A 19,799-nucleotide genomic window follows, 5' to 3' on the forward strand; every position below is an offset into this window, starting at 1 on the left:
CCGGGTTGGGGCTCCAAGCTAATGGACTTCGTATCCTGGAAGATCTCGACCCGGCGCTGAGGCGGAGGGTTTACGCGGCTAGTTTCCCGTGTACGCGCTCCACGTAGAAGACGATGCTATCCCTCGTTCGATTCTTAGGCTATTCGAGGTCCGCGCCCCAAGAGTAACGTTGAATACTATTGTATGCTCGCTCCGGCTGTTTAGATATATCGTACGTAGCCAAGGTCGCGTTTTCTGAAACGGAGACACATGGGTGAATTAAGAAAGATACACGGAAGCGAAGCGATTGACTAATAATAAAAGTTGGCTGTGCAAAAACAAAATTGCAGGAATATTCCGTAAGTTAGAGAGGTTGGCTTGGTTCAAGGTGGCTTAGTTATTAGCCAACGAAGAAGTGACGTCATGTAGGTACCTCTTAGTTGATTTTACGCGCAAACATGAACTTTTACCTTGCGCATTCATGCATTCAATACGAACTCACCGCTCACCTCACAAAACATACATAAGACTCAAGCTTTAAACTCATCTCATATTTAAATTTTGAACCTAGGTACCTACTTTTCAATACTTTTCAACACTGCTCAACTACCCCTTTAAACCAACCAGTACTAGTATTTCTTCCGTGTACGATAACGCAATTACACCTCGAATATGTCGCCATCGCAACCCAGTCCCCAAATGACGAACGACCAGGCCGCGCAATCCAGTGCGCCGACGGCTCATCAGCCCGTCCAGACGACACAACCCGTCGCACTTCAAGCAATGGGTATGTCCGATATATATCCTCCATTGCTATCCGACCATAGTAGCATTGGCAAAGAATAAAAAGCTCATAAGACGAATATATTACTAACCCTCAAAACAGATCCTCAGCGCCCTCAGCCTGAACAACCCGATTACGGAAACTTGCGCGGCGGAGATCGTAGTTCGTGCTGTCCGGGCCGTTTCTGCTTCTGTATCCCCTGCCCGCTACCATGCGATTTCTGCATCATTTAAGCACATATCGTTTATCATGGTATCACCACGGCTGTTATAGATGACTTGATGACTTGGTCGCGGGCGTTGGTTGGCTTCTCTTCAGGCTCGGGTATGAACTGGAATCATGATGTCTTATTGGCTTAGGTTAGGGGTCCCGACGGAATGAAGATTCTATTATTGTCACATATTCGGGAATTACGATCACCAGATATGATAGATCCTTCATAGTTATTATATATAATTGCCCATTAAAAATCATCTTATGTCAATATCTTCACCCTCCAGCAACGTTGATAGGCAAGTCTCCCACAGGGGCCGAGCTCTAAATATCTTAGCGCCGCTTTCATTCGATAACATATCAAGCAAAACTTGTTGAACTATCATATAATTACTTGGCCATGCTCACCTTTACTAGGTAGTTTCCTCTGCTTCCTTGTATATTTCCCTGGCGCCACTTCAGAAGACCCCGAAAGATGAGGATGGTTCATGATATCTACAAGATATAAAATTATCGGTGGCTATTATGCAGGAATTCTACTTGGTTACATTCTATCAAAGTCGCAAGGATGGCTGCCAAATCATACCTACCTCCAATTCTATGCCTAACAGATAACACGGGGAATATTAGGTTAGCCAACCATCACACTCATCCATACACACACGATATTAAAGATAACAACAATGGCGATGATTAACATGCATATACTGGTTTTTCTTAATGAGCTCGCGTCAATAGTTCTGTTATAAGTTTCGTTGTCAACCTAATACTCGAGTTCAGGGCTACAATATGTTTATTGGTTATTGGTCCAACTTATAGGCTTCAAGCTTTATGTTCATCGTCAGGCTCTATGGTACTCACGTTTCCACGTCATAATAACACAACAGGTGCCAGATACCAAATGCAACATCTTGAATACGTACAGCTCGGTTACGATTGCCTCCACTGACAGATATCGCGACAGGAATTTCGTTGATCTCATTATCGCGCGACAAATCATTTGGGAAGGATAGCAATGGGTTTGGCAATAAAGGCTGGGCTTTAGCAATGCATCTAATCGATATGGATAGCCTAGAGCCAGGATTATTCTATTCCACATGGTTCAGCTCAGTTCCCGTCTAGACACCTCCCATCTTCTCATCACCTTCACGTCCGCCTTCATTCACGATGGGCATCTTCGAAGATACGCGTGATGGAAAACTGGATCAGTACAAGCTGGACCAGTATAAAACCTCTTCGTTCGATATTGACTCTATAGACCCGGAGACGGGACTGACTCTACTTGCTACGGCTTCCTTGAAGGGTCATACCGATGTTGTTAAGCTACTCCTACAAAATAATGCATCGGCGACTAAGCTCTCCCAAGGCGACCGCACCCCCGTATGGTTCGCCGCGATGGGTTCAATGAAAAAGAAGGACCGCGCCGAGATCATCCGTCTACTCCATGCTCACGGCGCCGACATCAACAAGCCGTCTTCGGGGGACGCCAACTATACACCTCTGATGAAAGTTGTCGCCGAGTGGAAAGATGTCAATACCGTCCGCCAACTCATTAATCTCGGTGCGGATAAAACCTTGAAGAATTCCAACCGAGAAACGGCAGCTAGGATCGCTTTTGAGAAGAAAAAAGACGCTATGATTGATGCTCTTAATAGTAGCTCTCAGGGGCGACCAACTCTCATGGATATCATTTGGAAGATTATTGCCTTCATCCTTCATTTAATAGTTTGGCTTTACATTGTTACATCAAGCGTATTGAAGGGCATCATCGAATCGAGCCAAGAGTCTAGCGAGATCAAGATTCTAAGTCATTCCAATGTTAGTATTCCTACTCTGGATATTACCACACCTTGTCTTCTAGCTAATACTCGCCTGCAGGAAGCCCAAGAAAGCAACATAGCGGAGGAATATAAGAGTGAAATTATCAACTTCATTTTAAAAAATCGCATGGATGGTTTCTTCAAGAATGACGATCCCTTTCTCGATACACTTGTCGAGAAGGCGGCCAAGATGAAAGCGAACCCCCCTGAATCGACGCTTAAGTCCGACAAAGATATCCGTGATCTTATAAAAGTGTCACTATACCAACAGGTGATCCTTTGCGGTAGGCGAGCACAGCATTTATAAGTTGGCAAGGCAAAAGTTAGAGCTAACGCGCAATTCTAGACGACAGTATATCCATGTCCATAGGCAACCGTATCAGCGCCCAGCAACATCTAGCCAAGAGAATTACAAAGTTTGCCACTTTTATTATACCCGATGAAGATGGTGTCGAGTTGCGTTTCACCAATAGCTCCGTGTCTGGAAGCCGACTCCGCGAGGCAGAAGTTGAGACCGTTATGACCAACATGCAACCAACTGGGGATACAGACATTGGAACGAACCTAATCGCGAAGATTCTTAAGCCGCTAGTGTACGACAAGCTAGACAACAAGCAACTAAAACGTCCCTTGCTGGTGTCAATAATTACCGATGGGTGCCACGAGTCAGAGACCTTAGATACGTTGAGAAATGCAATCATAGGGTGTGGTAAGAGGCTGATCGAGGCTGGCTATGAGATTGAGGGTAAGTGCTACATATTTCTCACCTATCCTAATAGCAACTGTCGCTAACGTAGACTTATAAGCCGTGCTTTTCCAGGTTAGCCGAATCGGAAACTCCAAAGCCTCGAAGAAGTTCTTCGATGGTCTACGAAACGACAAGCAGCTGAAGAGAGTCCTCTACTGCTCCAGCGGTAATGCGCAACCCGCATACACCCACCATCCATGATTAAAGCTAATATCCTCGTCATAGATCGGTCAGATAAAGAATCTGAGGACTTCAAGCAAGATGAGGATCAACTTGAGCAATGGGTATACGTTACCATCGTACCCCCTGATGAGTTATCAGTGGTTGTATAGTAGATATGTACTCTTGAGGCTTGGCTTCTAGAGACTCCGACGGGATCCCATCACAGAAAATGACGATGATGGGTAGATGCAAGCCTTGGAATCTTGATGTTGTGGGGTTCTACATAACAAAAGCTTTCTATTCTGATTCATAAATGGAATCATTAGCAGACCAATGAACTAAATTGTAATTGTTCTAAGTGAATGTAAATAAAGCTTCTCTTATTAAATTGATTTCATCACTGTGCATAAGAAGTGCCATCCCGAAGAATTTAAATATGTGACATTATATTTTTTAACCTATATCCTCCCTCACCCTAGGGCGCAAACCGAGAAGAGCACATAGAGAGCTTTGTTATGAGCCAACGCGATCAATGTGTCTTTTACACTTCAACAGTCTGGTTCCACTTAGAATAGCCGCCCCGGAACTTACTATTCACTTCGAATAGACAGGCAGGTACTTTGGCAGTCTCCGCATATGCTACGAAGCGTGCGTTCGGCTAAACCACAACGTTTAGTGTCTCTCCCCAACTGACTGTATACCGATTCACCTCTGATTTTGCGCCCAGATTTCCTGCATTCCGAAGGAAATTCACGAACGACTATTGCATGCTGTAGAAGCTTCACGACGTCCACAGCGAGATCCGGAATATTTTTCAAGGTCAGTAGAAACCGGTCGTGCTTGATAATTCGATATCCGGTCATGACTATGAAGTCTTTGACTAAATCTTGAAGAGGTGCATATGAGGGCAAGTCTGAGGTATATGAAGTCTCGATCGCTCGGAATATATACCCGATTTCCTCGTCATTAAATACCATTCTTAGATCTATGGGTTGTTGAAACACATTTTGTAAACGTGCTACCGCATTTTCAAAACGCGTTACCATCCCTTCCAGCTTAAGGTCGATTATTGATATGATCTCTTTCACCAAACTGCAGATTTGAAAGAAATATGCCAGTTCAAGAATGTCGCAATGACGGGATTCAACTAGATTCGGCGAAACTAGTTTGTCATCGTATATTAGTCAAGTATAAAACGATAGCTTCGATGGATGGACACTTTTTCCAGTGTATAGAAAATGAATAATATGATCTATATCATCGGGGACTTGATCCTAAAGGGTGATTTTGCCCGTGGAAGCTTCCTGATAATCGAATATTAGCGTATGTAATATTATAGTGTGGGATGTATGTTAATTATCCCATGATATATTGTGACAGTGGAAGTGGTCTAGTCTGGTCAAGGGCTGGTGATTTACCTTGAAGTGGCCATTGAACGCTTTATTAAAGTAGGGGCATCTTGGGCAGATAATGGCTTTATGAAGTTGTCAGACGCGGTCTTCACACTCGACTCTCACATCTGAAAACATTCCAGACTTTAATAGCCTGCCATATCTAAGTTAGAATCGTAGTTAGGCGGGAATGGGGAATTTTCGGTCTGTAATTTAGACTTACTCCTCGCCGGACTCAGAGAGCATAGCCTCAGGTGATAGATAGTATCGAATTCTAATTGACATGGTGAGGGTGTAGAGTGGTTGGTGCTAATTAAATGTCTACTCATCTATCTGGGTATAGATGGATGGTGTTGATTAGGTTAAGTTGAAATATATTTTGTTTTGGCAGTCAGACTTCCCAAGTACTCCTTTGTACATAGCGTGATGTCGTACATGTACATAAGGTATGTACCTGATTCTGTAGGTACCTAGGGGTGGTAGTGATTTCCTTTCCTTTTAATGACATAGAAAGGTACCTCTTACCTAACTTATTGATGTAGGTAGAAGCTATAATTTTCGTAACTGCCTTAGATAAGTCTGTACCTCAGTGGTGACTAACTTTATTATTAGGTTCTATTTTTGCATTTTAAGGGAAACAGTCTTAAGTACATAGGTACCTAGAGGTACCTAATATATAGGTAGGTACCTAGGTCAGTTCGTATTAAATATTGCTTTGAAGTTCTGCATAGGGGCCTCTAAGCATTAGGTACCCAGAAAGTCTTATTCTCGCTTTTACTCGTGCTGTTAACTACCTACCTACATACCTAGGTACCTACCTGCTCAGAGGAGTAAACTACTAGATTGACCTAATAACAAATAAAGGTTTTGATAACCAGAGAGAAGCCTTGAACAGTATTTATATCTAATAATACTACTACAACCAATACATAAGTCGAGGGAAATTGTATAGTTATTGTATAGTTACACACGATTGAAAGAATATAATTAAATTCCATTCCATATATTATCAGATCCCGTCTTCAGTAGTGAACACAGTAATAGCCCGAACTGCAGCCGTCAGATCTACATGAAAGTTCGGATAGTTGATACCATGCGTAACTGCCAGTTGTCCAGTACTCATCGGGGCTGCTTCAATACCAGACTGTTCATTTTCTGGATTTTCCATAGTCGTAGCTATCCTCGAAGGTTCGACAAGGGATTCTCCTAGTGCTGTACAAGTCGTTTCCATTGCTTTCTTCTTTGCAAGACTGAATACTTGGTTCCAGGGAGTAGGGGCTTCCAACTCTCTGCCCCTTGGATAACCGAACCCGGCTACAGCTAACGCCCTACGCACCCAGCGGTCATCTACGCTTGCAAAATGTAACTGGACAGTTTCCGGGGATGACCAGCGCTCTAGTTGCTTGCGAAGAACAATCAATCCATTTATTGCGTCGGCGTCGATGTTGCTCACAGTAGAAAAATCAAAGACTAGCGCCTTGAGAGTTGGCTTGGTAGTCTCTGAGCCAGGCTGGTCTGATGTTTCTTGAGGACGAGAGGGACACTCATTCCACGGTCGGTCCTAAGCCATAAAAGTCAGTAAATACTGTTCCCTTATTAGATATAATCTTACTCACACCGGGGTTCTTGTACTCAAGTACCGTAGTTCGGCAGGTTTCTTTTGTTACATATGCCAGAAGAAACTCCATATGCTGGGATTGATTTACATAATTGAAACCTTCAGGGAAACGGTAAATGAATACCCCTGGACGGGGAGATTCAACATATATAGATGGGTTAGATGCATCCTTTCGATCAAGCCGGAAGAAAGTATCTCTTGGAGGGTCTGCCCATGTAAATGGTGCACCAACTGTAACTGAACTTCTTGTGCGTGAATTTGGGTATTGTTGAACTTGAACGCGTCCAAAAAACTGCCCCTGGCTACGAAGAAGCCGGACGAGAATGAGACACGCAGATAAGGCTGTAGTCAGGTAGATTCCGTTCTCAAGTGTACTGAAAATAGACGCCAGGAGTCCGACAATGTAGATGACAAGGTCTGGTGGCGATATCAGCCATAATTTACGCAGCTCGTCAAGAGACGTGGGTAAATTGATCACGGCATGTATTATGAGAGCCGCCATAGTAGCAACTGGAGTCCAGTATAAGACCTGACCTAACACATACAAAGCAAGGACGAGAATAACGGCGCTGAAAGTCCCGGCCAAGGGTGTTTTAACACGGACCTTCGATAACAAAGCGCTACCGCCGAATGAAGCCGTTGAAGCGTAGGCACCAATAAACGGGCCAGCTAAATTTATTGCGCCGATAGCGACTAGTTCTTGTGATGGTACTATGCTGTAGTCGTTCTTCTGAGCCAAGGATTTGCCAATTGCAATATGTTCAACGATGATAACAATTACTATAGCCGGAAGCTCAGATAGAAGACTTTTCACTAATTCGAGTTGAAAAGTCGGAGGCCCAATGTGACCAAAACCTGCCATAAATAAGCTAATAGCTACCTACTTATCGGTTAGGATGGTATACGTACCTGTTGGGATGTGTCCAAGTATGCGGAACTTGAACTCTTCTTGCGGGGCATTCCTATTAACCAGATAACTGATAAAATTGTAAAGGAATGCAGTAAAGGACAGTCGAAGCGAGGCAAGTGTATTCCACATCTTTTCCTGATGAGGCTTCCGCACCGCCAAGTATTGGAATAGCCACTTTATGGACATCAATAGCAACAAGGCTGTAAGTCCCACCACTGCATCTAGTTTGATTCGGCCGAGCCCTTTACATATATCAATGAAGATTCCATAAGCAGGACCCCTCGTATTGACGTCCCTAATCCCTAGAAGGTTTGGCACCTGACCAAGAGCGATAGTAATTGCGGCGGCGGTGACGAAAGCCGAAATAGCCACATGAGGTATCAACTCGATGATCCACCCTAATCGTAAGAGGCCAAGGATAAGAAAAACACAGCCGGCGAGGAATGCGTGAGTTTTAGCAACTTCTTCCAGAGTAAACTTGGGGTGATTCTCGATAACACTGGTTCCCGTCTTGCCAACGAGAAGAGATATTACGGCGGTTGCCTATTCAAAGATTAGCAAGGTATTACTCAATCGCACACACTTAAAACGACATATCTACATACACCAACACAAATATCCTTCGATGTTCCGAAAACCCAATATAACGAAGCACCCGCAAACGTGGTAAAAAGCCCAAATTCAGGGCTTAGATTCGTTAGTATCGCATTAGACAACCCCTGTGGGATCATCACGAGACTAAGTGTACAACCTAAGTATGGTTAGATCATACTGGAATATACTTGGAAAAGGGACCGGAAATTACCAGCAATGAGGTCGGCGATTAGCCATCGCGTATTATATCGTCGGACCCATCCAATGAAAGGGAAAAGTCTCTGGAAGTATGAAATAGGGTTGATTTGGTTCGAAAATTGTTCTAGGATCCATTCTTTCGTTGTTGGGATTTGCTCTATGAATGGTTCGAATGGGGAAATCGCTTCGCTACTACGCTGGATAAGGCTATCTGGGGTTAAATGCGCATCAGCATTGCCTTTTACACCGAGCATTTTCACGGTAGCCAAAAAATTCTTCCCCATCATTTTGGCCATGAGTTCTTGCCCTGGGAACAATAAACCCCTAGGGATAGAGGATGGAAGAATGAAGAAGACGCTGAAAAGATAAATTTACCAGAGAACAGAATACAATAAGTATGGCATGCAGGATGGTTACCATTACTTACTAATGGACATTGTTAGGAGTAACAATAAGTGATAATGGAATATCTATCTATGTCAACAAAAGAAAGCTCCGCGACTCACTCGTTTTAAATGGTGAACCCATTTGTGTTACTCGTAAACGAAAACCATTAACTGGTCGGAGCGAAGAACTTATATCAAACTACCTGATATACAAGACATAAGTACCTAGTTACCTATAAGAATAGAGGTAAGTAAAACCAAGTCATGTCTACCTATATGTCTAGTCATGTTCCAGTTTTAACTACTCGATTGTCTCTTAGTTAATATATTCAGTAAATAGGGGCTTTATCTTCTACCCCTTAACACGGCTTGCTCACGTGATTTTCTAACTATTAGAATACATGGTCTGTGCTTTGGCACTACTTCCATCTTGTGATGTACCTAAAAAAGGTATGAGGTCTTTAAGGGTTCTAAAAAACATTTTTCTTCAAGACCGTAAACCCCTCTTATTACCCAGGGAAATCTTCATCGCAACGTATTATAACAATCTCACAAGATGCAGCTGAAAGAGATTCAACGGCTCGAGCTGCCGGCCGCAGCAGATATGCATGTGCATTTGCGACAGGGCGAGCTAATGGAATTAATGGTGCCTACCGTGCGCCAGGGTGGTGTTGACACTGTATTTGTGTATGGCCTCTTTACTTGACTTCTTCAAGGGAAATATGCGAGCTGACTAAGGAGTACAGCATGCCCAATCTTGTACGTAGGCCTTATTGAATCCCACTGGATATATTATAGAAGACCTGAATTTGTACACTCTAATACGATCAAACCTAGATACCACCCCTTACGACTGTTAAACAGGTGTGTATAAACCGACCGTATAGAATTACTGAATACTAATGATTAACTGCAATAAAGGTGCTAGAATACCAATCTAAGCTACAAACGATAGCCCCAGATGTGAACTTTCTTATGTCACTCTTCGTAAGTTCCCTGCCACTATTTACTATGTTTCTATAATAGGGGTCAACCTCACTAATTCTTTCTTAGCTTCACCCCTCTGTAACACCCGATGTCATTGCCCAAGCTGCAGCAGCTGGTATCACAGGTGTCAAGATGTATCCTCAAGGTAAATGTGATTCTCTTCGTTCCCAAACATATGGAGCTGACGAATTTCAGGGGTAACTACCAACTCTGAATCTGGCGTCTCGAATCTCGAGTCCTTCTATGCGACCTTCGCCGCCATGGAACAGCACGACTTGGGTACACAATACCATCTTCTAAGCTCTGCGTTTCCGTGTTTACTTTCGACTAGTTCTTCACTTTTCTTTCAGGATAGACCCAACTAACAAAGCTACCCACGTGCCTCTAGTGCTGAATCTTCATGGAGAAGTCCTAGAGTCCCTTGCACCAGAAGGTACAACTCTGGAAGAAGCGTTCCTTCCAACCCTTAAGACGCTGCATGAGCGTTTCCCAAATCTACGCATCGTAGTATGTTTCACACGTATCTTCCGAGCTCAGTTTCAAGTAATCACTAACGTACGCCCTAGCTTGAGCATTGTACTACTGCTGCGGCTGTTGAAGCTGTGCGGGCTTGCGGGCCTACCGTCGGTGGTTTGATATATCCTTTCTCTTCACTCTTACAGTGATTAATGCTAATATGATTCTAACTAGCTACAATCACTGCCCACCATCTATATCTCACTTCCGATGAAGCCCACTGCGACCCCTTTGCCTTCTGCAAACCAATCCCGAAGAAGCCTACAGATAGGGACGCACTAGTCAGAACAGTTGTCAGCAGTGATCCAAAGTTCTTCTTGTAAGTTACGCCTTAGAAATTCCTGTGCTTATTGCTTTGTCAATGTCAATATTAATTGTGACTGTATCAGTGGTAGTGATAGTGCCCCCCATCCCCTCCAGTCCAAAACGTCTGCTGAGCAAGGCAAAGCGCCAGCTGGCGTGTACACACAACCCTACGTGACGCAACTCGTTCTTCTTGCTCTCGAAGAGGCTATTGACCGTGGTGTGATTACGGAGGCGGATGTCACACAGGAGAAATTAGCCGGGTTCCTCAGTCAGTTTGGACGGCGCTTTTATAAACTTCCAGAAAGCTCGGGTAAGAAACTCGTGCTTGAAAGAAAAGGAGAGAAGATACCAACAAGTGTGTCGAGCAAGAATGGAAGCATTGAGGTCGGAATTTCCAAGGCGGGGACTGAAGTATTTAGTTTAAGTTGGGAAGAGGCGTGATGACTGAGACCGGAGTTGGGACGGGGGGTGAGAAGGGGTTAGGGACTAAGATATGAAAAAGGGGAAAGGTAGTAAAAGTCGATTCGTATCTCCAATAGAAGGTCAGGTCTGGTTTCTAAGATGCCATATTCTAACCACATGAAAATATAGCTTTGCAGGTATGTTTAGCATGCATCAATGAGGCTTTAGGTGTATTAGGTGCCGATTCCAGTCTGCTTTCCTTTCAACTATAGTTGATCAGATACATAAGCCTGTTTAAATATAAATTCCTTAGCTCGTCTTAGATGGGCTTGCCTTAGAGTGTGTATCAACGTCTGTTGGTGAAGAAAAGGCATCATAGAAATAAATGAGTAAATACATAATATATACAGACGTTAGTTATAATACAAATATAACGCCTTTATCGACACATAATTACTGACTACTGCCCAAGAATCCCCTGGGGGATATCATTACAGCATCTAAATAGCCCCTCTATAGAGCAGAACGCCTCTAGAATCAACATCCCGTAGATATATATTATATAGTACTTATTCCCAGTCCTTTTCAACCAGCCACTGATCTTCCAACTTCAGTGCTGTCTCCTCGACCAGATTGCATTCGCGGTGCCCCCACTTCTGACGGAAGACCTCACGCCCAGCCTCAGCCAAGATCCAGAACGACGCCGCGAATCCCTCCGGGTTATAATAGTAGGGCTCACCCACTCCGCCGTGCTGGCTGTTTTGCCACGAGTTTCGAGAATTCTTCTTGTCGCGATACTTGTACGCGCCCATGTCGTTACCAACATTAACCAGTTCCCGGAAATACTCTATCGACCTGGCAACACTCATACTCTCGGTACCATTAACCCCGTCGTCCCTTTTCTCATCCGCCTTCGCCCCTTTCCTACCTTTTCTCTGTTCCTTATTCGTCCAATTTTGTTCCCCTTTCGGTGGCTCCTTCTGCGCCTCCTTGGATTGCTCCTTTGGCGCAAAGGCCGGATTCGGATCGATAAATCGAGGGATCACGTTCGGATCACGGTACAGTGCAGCCAGATCCTCCAATACCGTTGATACGTCGTTAATTATACCCACACGACGATACCTCATAGTCCATCCATCCATTTCCAACCTCGCGTTCATGTCGCAATCGCTGCCATAGTACGGCATCAGCGAATCCCATCCGCCTACAGCGTCCAGCGCTGCTCTGTTTACTAACGTAAGATGATCATACTGGAACCAGCGGAAGGCCCAGCGCTCCTCCCTCTCCAAGGTTTGGTTTAGCTCGCGCAAGCAGTTCTCATAAATAGTCTTATATCCATCCTGCCCAGCCGCTGCTGGGCGCATAATATCCGCTTCTTCTTTCTCATCATAAAAGAACCAGTTCCTATCGCCATCACGCTCCAGCGTGTCAGGCCCATCCTCGAACGAAAATACTAACACATCCTGGTGCGAATAAAAGTAGTATGGCCAGGACCGGGAGAACGCGGTATTCAGAAAGAAGTTCTGCATTTGCGAGAAAGTCAGCAAGACAGGCGTCTGTATAATGTTGACCCCGAGCTTGCGTAACGTTGCGTGATCGAGATAAAAGGGATTTTGTAGACTAAGCTTTCCCTGCGCATTCGCATTTTGTACGCCTGTATTTTCAACTACAAAGATAGATTCAGGTGGCCAGCCCGCGGTTAAATACCCGACCACGCACTGCAGAAGCATTGGCCATTGCCGGGTGAATCCAATGAAGAGCGGCGGGGTATAAGAAAGGCCGTACTCTCGATGTAAACCAGGACGGGGGATGTTGTATTCTGGAATAGGTGGAGGTGTTGCTGTCGACTTCGTGAGAAGAGGGAATGGATCGGTCGCAGAAGGGGACGCAAAAGTTGGTGTTTCCTTGTACTTCGGAGGTGCATGGGTGTTTGTCGGACGGTGATTCTCGTGGGTGCTAGCTTGGTTTGTTTTTCCATTGTTGATCATAGAGAGATTTCGTAGAAAGCCATTGTCGCCCCCTATACCACGGTATAATGCCAAGGCCACGAGGCTAATAGCAATGAGCCCAATTGGAAGAACGAAAGATCGCAAGCCTCGTGGACTACCGATGAGCGTCATAATTATCACCTAACGGAGCTATGTAGTAGGCAGGCAAACGAGAAAAAATCGGGTAATCATTCTAGTCTTGGCTGGTTCAGGTCCTAATATTATTAAGTGGACGGTGGGATTATTTTTGTTACTATTCGACCATATACCACTACCACACACAGGTTTTATTTTTCTCGTGAATTGTTTGAAAAGAATTTGTTGGATAGAAAAGGGGAAGTCAGTGACGCGTACGGAGTTAGGACCAGGATACACCAGATCGCGGGTCCCATCATGATCATCATGATCCGCATGAGCTCAAGCCATCCCGCCCTTGGCATCTTTCTTAACCCCTGCATTAGGCCCAGTTAATTGCAGTTAATTGCCGTGTACGGCGCAGACCCTGGCCACTATGCTACCCTACCTCATTATGAATTGCGGCTGGAAATGTTTCAACTATGACGGAGCAGCATTACGTCGTTAGGCAGCATTTTTGTTAGTTATTCATGATGGGAACTATGTATAAAGTATGATATATCATAAACATTACTATATATCCCCATGGGAGGTACTTAAAAGAAGTTTTTTTTTTCTCGTTTTCTTTTATCTCTGCAACCATACGCAGAATGATAAAATATCAGTTCAAAAAGCCCGTAGATAATGTCTTCAACAAAAAAGTTTTCATCTCGGAATAGACTAAAAATAGCCAAGACATATGTACAACGTAACGAAAATGTTTAATACTACCTATTTATATTAACAATTAAACAGAATAGGACAAGATCTTTCAAAGTTAAATTATTCAGATTGAGCTTTGCTGTTATATGACGCACTTACAGTGAAAATGGTAGCTTAAATGGAGCCTTTTTAAACCATATCCTCCCCATCTGCAAGGATCCGTAAAAGTTTTTCAACTCACATATTTCTTATGCGCATTCCCATTCTCGCTTTTCCAAGAGTTCGAGATCATAATAGGAAGCTATCAACCTGGTAGTTTCAAATGAGTGCATTATAAAGTTCTCGCAGCTGGAGAACATGAGTTTGAGAAAATAGCAGGAAACATGAGGACTTTTCCAATTTTCAGGCATGTTTGCCTTCTTTATCCAGGTATTAGCTAGAGTTAATAAGATACAATGTTTAAGTCAGTTCTCCTTACCTCTTCTAATCCCTAGCTACGATATTTATATTTCAATATCTGCACGAATCAACCTACCAAGAAGAGTTACTAAACCACCCAGTCCTACTTTTCTAATTTAGGAATCGCCAGTCATGAACTCTTCGGTCCCGAAGTCAGCATACATTATTCAGCGTGTCTCTGCTAATAACTTTGTCGTGTGCCCACTTCTCGGTAAGAAGGCTTATTGAAAGGCTATGCTCTACTTAGCATGGCTTCTCATTCTTGTTTATGTGGATACGTACTCAGCATACCCTTCCCCGGGAATATGGTAACCAATGAAAAATCTTTACTGGCTTAGGAGTAAACTAGAAGTACGAGTCAGGAGGGTAGAATATTCGACCTGGGTTTAGTTAGCTACCTATCTAGGTAGTCGACGGTAGCATGACTCAGTCATGATATTACAAAGTCATAGGATCATTCCCCTTTCAAGGTCTACACTATTATCTACTTTAGTTTTCAATCTCCTCACTTCGTAGATTTCTTGCAAATACCAGTCCCATCTTGGTATATGACCTAGCTCAGGGGTTAGACAATTATCTACTCCCAGCACAGCGTTAGTCAAAGGTTAAAACACACACGATCTCTAGGTCGGTAATACCGTTGCGCGAGCATTGTCTCTCTAACAGACGGCCGCACCACATAGATATTGAGGTTACCTCTTATTAGGACCAAGCGAGACATTGCGGTATTCACTAGGATCCTCTGGCCCGTCTAGCGGCATAGGTCCAAACTACCGACTGCTTTAGACCGCAGAAATAATATGTCTTAAGTATCCCCACTTGAAACTAGCACTTTCTTCTCAGAGTCGGTGTCTTAGAGACATTTCGTAGTGTTTGAAATTCTACCTTGGCCAGAAGAGGCAATGGAAGCGGCCTGTCCTTGTGTGCTTACTCGCGCAAGGTGTATAGCGCACATATGCTTTCGAATCCGCCCGTTCAGAGGAAAATCTATAAGCAGAAGGATCTCTCGTTGAATATGTAAATCTTATTTCACAATTAATTATTACACTATTGCCCGGCATGACCAACTCAAGAAGGGTATTACTGGGCGTGTTAGCGGCGTCATCTGCATGCTTTCACAGCGTAGACGCCTACTGGCGCATGTCCTGCTCTATTATCCAAACTGGCCGACTGGATCCTAACGTATCCCCCGGCACTGTTTCAGCCCATGTACATAAGGTCTCCGGAGCAAGCAATTTTGGTCTATCAAACACGTATGAGGACCTAATTGCCTCGCAGTGCACCTCGTGCGAAGTGCAAGACGACAAATCGATCTACTGGACACCGCAGCTCTACTATCAGCATACTAACGGAAGCCTTGAAGAAGTTCCCAATGGCGGGACGGTCGTCTACTATCTCGGGCGCGGCGAAAATCGGTCTAAAATTGAACCCTTCCCACCCGGATTCCGGATGGTGTCAGGAGACCCATACCTCCGATCAAACGATACCACATCTTTTACTTACTCGGCCGGTGGAAACTCTGGGAGCCGTCTGGTCTCTGACCGCGTGTCCTTCGCATGCCTTGATAGTTCGGGTACCATCCCGGAACAGAACCACATGTTCCGCACCGATTGCAGCAATGGTCTTCGTGCTCAGATACAATTCCCATCGTGCTGGAATGGGCAAGGTTACCAACTTGACCAATCGCACGTAGCATATATGTCCGGTATCGACAATGGTGTCTGCCCGCCCTCGCATCCAAGACAGCTAGCGCACTTATTCTTCGAGATCATCTACGGTGTGAATGATATAAATAAGGAGGCCGGTGGGCAATTCGTCTTCGCGAATGGTGACCCTACGGGATTCGGTTTCCATGGAGATTTCATGAACGGTTGGGATATAGAAGTTCTTACCGATGCTTTGGACCAGTGCGTTAATGACGACTCTTCCAACGGTCAGATCTCAAAATGCCCGCCGCTAGCCAAGTCTCAGACCCCTTATTATGCCACCAATTGCCCAGAGCGTAAACCGATTGTTAACGAGCAAGTCAAGGGAATGATTGAATGTCTCCCCGGCTGTAACGTAGTTACACCTGGCCCAGATCGAGCAATTCAGCTTGCATGCCCAGACGACACACCCTCCGTTAATACTGTCGATGATGGCGAGTCCTATACTATGTTTAACCCTTCCATAGGGCAGAAGCTTGATGGTAGTAAATTTGCATTCGCAGGGTGTGCAGCTGATAGCGGTAGTTCAAGGACATTGAGTGGGCACTCAACTGTAGCCGACAATATGACCATTGAGTACTGTACATCAGTCTGCAAGTCTCAAGGTTACCCCTTTGCAGGCCTCGAGTATTCGAGGGAATGCTATTGCGGGAGTTCCTTTGGCAGCACAACTATAATGAATTGCTCAACAACATCCCAGATGATATGTGCCGGTAATGCAACACAGTGGTGCGGCGCACCAAACCTCTTGGCCATATGGAACGACACTTCCTATTCGCAATCCATAACGACGCTTTTAGTTGATACCACGACTATTAACAACGGTAGCGCCACATACATGGGCTGTTTCAGCGACCCAGGTGGAAACAATAGAGCATTGAGTAGCGATAGCCTGTTCGACACAGTAGCAATGACGAATGAGAAGTGTGCATCATACTGCAAAAGCAAGGGATACTCGTTAGCCGGGACGGAATATTCGCAGGAGTGCTATTGCGGCAATGTTAATACAGGCGCTCTCATCACAGATAGTAGTCAGTGCGACATGAAGTGCAAAGGGGATTCACACGGATTCTGTGGTGGCAGCCTCAAATTAAGTGTTTGGAGTCTTACTCAAGCTTCGCCGAGTCAATACCAACCTGCTACACTACAGCCCACTCAGACAGCGTCGGTTCAGGAAAATGCTGGCGTACTGAGAGCAGCAAATGGGACCGCTACCTATCTCGGATGCTACACTGACAGCGCCTCGGATGGACGTACATTGGCCAAGGATTTCTACTATAGCGACTCCATGACAGTAGACTCATGTGCTTCGTATTGTCAAAGCAAGAACTACGCTCTCTTCGGTGTTGAATACGGCGGAGAGTGCTACTGTGGCAATTCCCCAAAGGATTCAGCGACGGTTTCTACCGAAGAGGGTTGTAGCATAGCATGCAAAGGCAATTCAACTCAAATCTGTGGTGGGAGCTCCAGAGTTTCCGTCTGGAATAACACGCTATATGTTCCCACGCGTAACTTAGTTGCTATCAGCGGTAGCGGATATACCTACCTTGGCTGTTATACCGAAGGGGTGAATGGTAGAGCATTAGGTAAAGGAATGAGCACAACCAGCACGAGCTACTCGACCACCGACAGTACGTTGACGGTTGAGAAATGCGCAAGTTACTGCATGGGAAAGGGGTATACTTATATGGGCGTTGAGTATGGTCAAGAATGTTATTGTAATAACGAAGGTCCTCTCAATGGAGCAACGAAGGCTGCTGAAGGCGACTGTAGCATGACCTGTGAAGGAGATATAACGGAGTGGTGTGGTGGCAGTTCCAGGGTCAGCATCTATAAGGCTAATAATGTTTAGATGTTTCTGGTATTAAGTCACAATAATGTCCCTGCGAGTTCATATCTAATGTTTTAAGAGAATACCCAGGCTTTAATTTTATTACAACCGAATTTCAAATTTTTTATATACCAGAATCAGATAAGAGTCAACATGCTCGCTAATGCTAGTTAACTACGTCTTCTATTAATATTTCATAGACGAACACAGACATCTTCATTACATAATATCGTAACTAATATACATATATCTATCTTCGGGAAAAATATATTTCTTCTCGCAGGCCTTCAAGCCTTGATACGCTAAGTGCCCCTATTTAGCGAGGGCTGATGGCAGGGAAGAATTTGGGCCCTATTCGATCATTAGGCTCCCTCATATCCAACTTATGAACGAGATCAATAATAGTAGCCGGTTCACCTTGGCTTTTCTCTCCCGGGCGAGCATATCGTACAGCTCGAGGCGTTACCGGGGCACTGTCACCCCAGAACTTTAGGTATGCTGCCACCGTACGAAGCCTGCGTTTTTGTGTAGCAGTCAAGCCCTCAACGTCATTCACAGCAATAATATCTTCTAACCTACATCGGCTTACATCTCGGGATATGTACGCCTCAAATTTGTTTCTTAGTTTGATTCTCATCTCACCATCCGGCTTGTTCTCGTATATTTGATCAATAGCATCTGGTCCACCAGTGAAATCCTTTTCAGTAGGTCTGTTATGTACCTTTTCGTCGATCATAATCCAATATTCCTGCATGCGGACATATGGCCGCGCAAAGAATCCAAAGAACCTCTGCATGGCGTCTTGACTAGTCTGGTCCATCTGTACCATGGTGCGGTATACTTCCGAAAGGTACACTATGATGTTTGGCCACCAAACTACTGTATCCTCTTGAGGTACCTCAATATCTGGCATTTCCAGTTCTCGAAAATGGTAGTTTATCAGGAAATGGAAATCTATAGGCTTCTCGCCATCATACAGTGGGTAGAGTTTCGCAGTTCTACCAATTATTGTCTTTTTCCTTGTAGGTTCTAGCAAATGTAAATGGTCTTTGTGATGTACGTCGTACCCAAATGTGCCAAACAAATGCCAAAATACACACAGAATCTGCGATTTTTGATGTGTATAGGGTGCTCTTTCGGAACCTAGGGCAAAATTCTCTATCTCTCGTGGGAAGTCCGATTTAGGGTAACATTGGACATCAATGATAGCTGGACGTTGAATAGCCTCTTGTGGATCCAGACGTCCCACTAACCAGTCTTGAAGTTCATTAATTTCCCTATCGATCCTACTCCTCATGAAGTCCGGTTCGTTCATCGTCATCATGTACTTTTTTAGACGAGAAATATCCGCACGAGATGAATAAGAATAGACGTAAAAGTAGCTACGAATCAAAACTACCTTAGGTACTCTGTTAAAATATTGCCCGTTCGATCTTATTTTAGAGGTATACTTATACGGCAATTATGTCACGTACGTAACAATCGTCTTGCACATAACAATGCTATTATTTTCAAGGTATAAAACAGTAGTAACTCGGCATCGTTGCTTGTCCTTTATATTTCACTGATCGATTTCTAATATGCAGTTTACCTCTTGTTAAAAAATAAAAGCAAGCTAGGTGCTACATGATTCAAAGAAGAGAGGCACTTAATTACACGTAGTTCCGAAATACATCAACTTTTCACTGCTATATCTAATAAACCATCCCGTAATACATACTATAAACCCCTTCTCAATAAATATAACTAATTTACATACATTTTACCCTTTAGCACCCAATTATATACATGATTATAGCCAATCAGTGCATACCATGGCAAGTCTGTTTAAAAGGTAACTTAGCCTTGGTCAGGGCAATCCAGCCACAGCTCAGCTTGGCGTGGGGCAGCTGAAGCATAATAACCTGCCCATCACTACACTCTGCCAGACCCAACTTCGCCGAATTACCCTCTCTGCGACCCGTATATCGTTGCGGTGTTGCTTGCCCTGGCTCAGGCCCAGAAGGAACGAGAGGACACCTCGA

General features: G+C 44.3%; 8 protein-coding genes across 8 annotated transcripts; 4 read left to right on the top strand and 4 right to left on the bottom strand.

The window, feature by feature from the left end:
* Nucleotides 1-349: 349 nt before the first annotated feature.
* Nucleotides 350-1,504, top strand: F4813DRAFT_304438 (uncharacterized protein). The gene is made up of 3 exons (XM_049240806.1): nucleotides 350-404; nucleotides 551-766; nucleotides 866-1,504. The coding sequence occupies exons 2-3, from the start codon at nucleotides 652-654 to the stop codon at nucleotides 994-996; spliced, it is 246 nt and encodes an 81-aa protein (XP_049094574.1). The 5' UTR covers nucleotides 350-404; nucleotides 551-651; the 3' UTR covers nucleotides 997-1,504.
* Nucleotides 1,505-2,143: 639 nt separating this feature from the next.
* Nucleotides 2,144-3,876, top strand: F4813DRAFT_394500 (ankyrin; the record flags this gene model as incomplete). The annotated part of the gene is made up of 5 exons (XM_049247574.1): nucleotides 2,144-2,794; nucleotides 2,855-3,080; nucleotides 3,143-3,541; nucleotides 3,603-3,710; nucleotides 3,770-3,876. 5 exons carry the CDS (start codon nucleotides 2,144-2,146, stop codon nucleotides 3,874-3,876), a joined length of 1,491 nt encoding a protein of 496 aa, XP_049094575.1.
* A 420-nt stretch (nucleotides 3,877-4,296) lies between these two features.
* On the bottom strand, nucleotides 4,297-5,382 carry F4813DRAFT_383868 (POZ domain-containing protein; the record flags this gene model as incomplete). The annotated part of the gene is made up of 5 exons (XM_049245991.1): nucleotides 4,297-4,868; nucleotides 4,926-4,980; nucleotides 5,125-5,180; nucleotides 5,211-5,251; nucleotides 5,321-5,382. 5 exons carry the CDS (start codon nucleotides 5,380-5,382, stop codon nucleotides 4,297-4,299), a joined length of 786 nt encoding a protein of 261 aa, XP_049094576.1.
* A 724-nt stretch (nucleotides 5,383-6,106) lies between these two features.
* On the bottom strand, nucleotides 6,107-8,752 carry F4813DRAFT_400882 (sulfate permease; the record flags this gene model as incomplete). The annotated part of the gene is made up of 5 exons (XM_049248325.1): nucleotides 8,431-8,752; nucleotides 8,231-8,376; nucleotides 7,625-8,168; nucleotides 6,714-7,570; nucleotides 6,107-6,658 (listed from the first exon to the last, which is right to left on the bottom strand). The coding sequence occupies exons 1-5, from the start codon at nucleotides 8,711-8,713 to the stop codon at nucleotides 6,107-6,109; spliced, it is 2,382 nt and encodes a 793-aa protein (XP_049094577.1). The 5' UTR covers nucleotides 8,714-8,752.
* A 506-nt stretch (nucleotides 8,753-9,258) lies between these two features.
* On the top strand, nucleotides 9,259-11,328 carry F4813DRAFT_377411 (Dihydroorotase). The gene is made up of 10 exons (XM_049245232.1): nucleotides 9,259-9,490; nucleotides 9,550-9,562; nucleotides 9,641-9,667; nucleotides 9,725-9,790; nucleotides 9,857-9,935; nucleotides 9,986-10,069; nucleotides 10,179-10,297; nucleotides 10,357-10,420; nucleotides 10,481-10,625; nucleotides 10,696-11,328. The coding sequence occupies exons 1-10, from the start codon at nucleotides 9,360-9,362 to the stop codon at nucleotides 11,051-11,053; spliced, it is 1,086 nt and encodes a 361-aa protein (XP_049094578.1). The 5' UTR covers nucleotides 9,259-9,359; the 3' UTR covers nucleotides 11,054-11,328.
* A 94-nt stretch (nucleotides 11,329-11,422) lies between these two features.
* F4813DRAFT_377413 (uncharacterized protein) lies at nucleotides 11,423-13,172 on the bottom strand. Its single transcript, XM_049245233.1, has one exon. It carries the CDS (start codon nucleotides 13,132-13,134, stop codon nucleotides 11,584-11,586), a length of 1,551 nt encoding a protein of 516 aa, XP_049094579.1. The 5' UTR covers nucleotides 13,135-13,172; the 3' UTR covers nucleotides 11,423-11,583.
* Nucleotides 13,173-15,297: 2,125 nt separating this feature from the next.
* On the top strand, nucleotides 15,298-17,796 carry F4813DRAFT_400884 (WSC-domain-containing protein; the record flags this gene model as incomplete). The annotated part of the gene is made up of 1 exon (XM_049248326.1): nucleotides 15,298-17,796. One exon carries the CDS (start codon nucleotides 15,298-15,300, stop codon nucleotides 17,794-17,796), a length of 2,499 nt encoding a protein of 832 aa, XP_049094580.1.
* A 295-nt stretch (nucleotides 17,797-18,091) lies between these two features.
* Nucleotides 18,092-19,096, bottom strand: F4813DRAFT_394506 (uncharacterized protein; the record flags this gene model as incomplete). Its single annotated transcript, XM_049247575.1, has 1 exon — nucleotides 18,092-19,096. One exon carries the CDS (start codon nucleotides 19,094-19,096, stop codon nucleotides 18,092-18,094), a length of 1,005 nt encoding a protein of 334 aa, XP_049094581.1.
* Nucleotides 19,097-19,799: the final 703 nt, after the last annotated feature.

This window comes from Daldinia decipiens (assembly GCF_022478715.1).
Source record: "Daldinia decipiens strain CBS 113046 unplaced genomic scaffold F4813scaffold_63, whole genome shotgun sequence".
NCBI classification, from domain to species: Eukaryota; Fungi; Ascomycota; class Sordariomycetes; order Xylariales; family Hypoxylaceae; genus Daldinia; species Daldinia decipiens.

Excerpts from the sequence above, each read along its gene's own strand:
- F4813DRAFT_304438 (XM_049240806.1), top strand. The coding sequence starts at position 652 with ATGTCGCCATCGCAACCCAGTCCCCAAATGACGAACGACCAGGCCGCG. Across the intron at positions 767-865 it reads CGTCGCACTTCAAGCAATGG|ATCCTCAGCGCCCTCAGCCT; the intron begins GTATGTCCGATA and ends CCCTCAAAACAG.
- F4813DRAFT_377411 (XM_049245232.1), top strand. The coding sequence starts at position 9,360 with ATGCAGCTGAAAGAGATTCAACGGCTCGAGCTGCCGGCCGCAGCAGAT. Across the intron at positions 9,791-9,856 it reads ACTTTCTTATGTCACTCTTC|CTTCACCCCTCTGTAACACC; the intron begins GTAAGTTCCCTG and ends ATTCTTTCTTAG. Across the intron at positions 10,070-10,178 it reads CATGGAACAGCACGACTTGG|TGCTGAATCTTCATGGAGAA; the intron begins GTACACAATACC and ends ACGTGCCTCTAG.
- F4813DRAFT_377413 (XM_049245233.1), bottom strand. The coding sequence starts at position 13,134 with ATGACGCTCATCGGTAGTCCACGAGGCTTGCGATCTTTCGTTCTTCCA.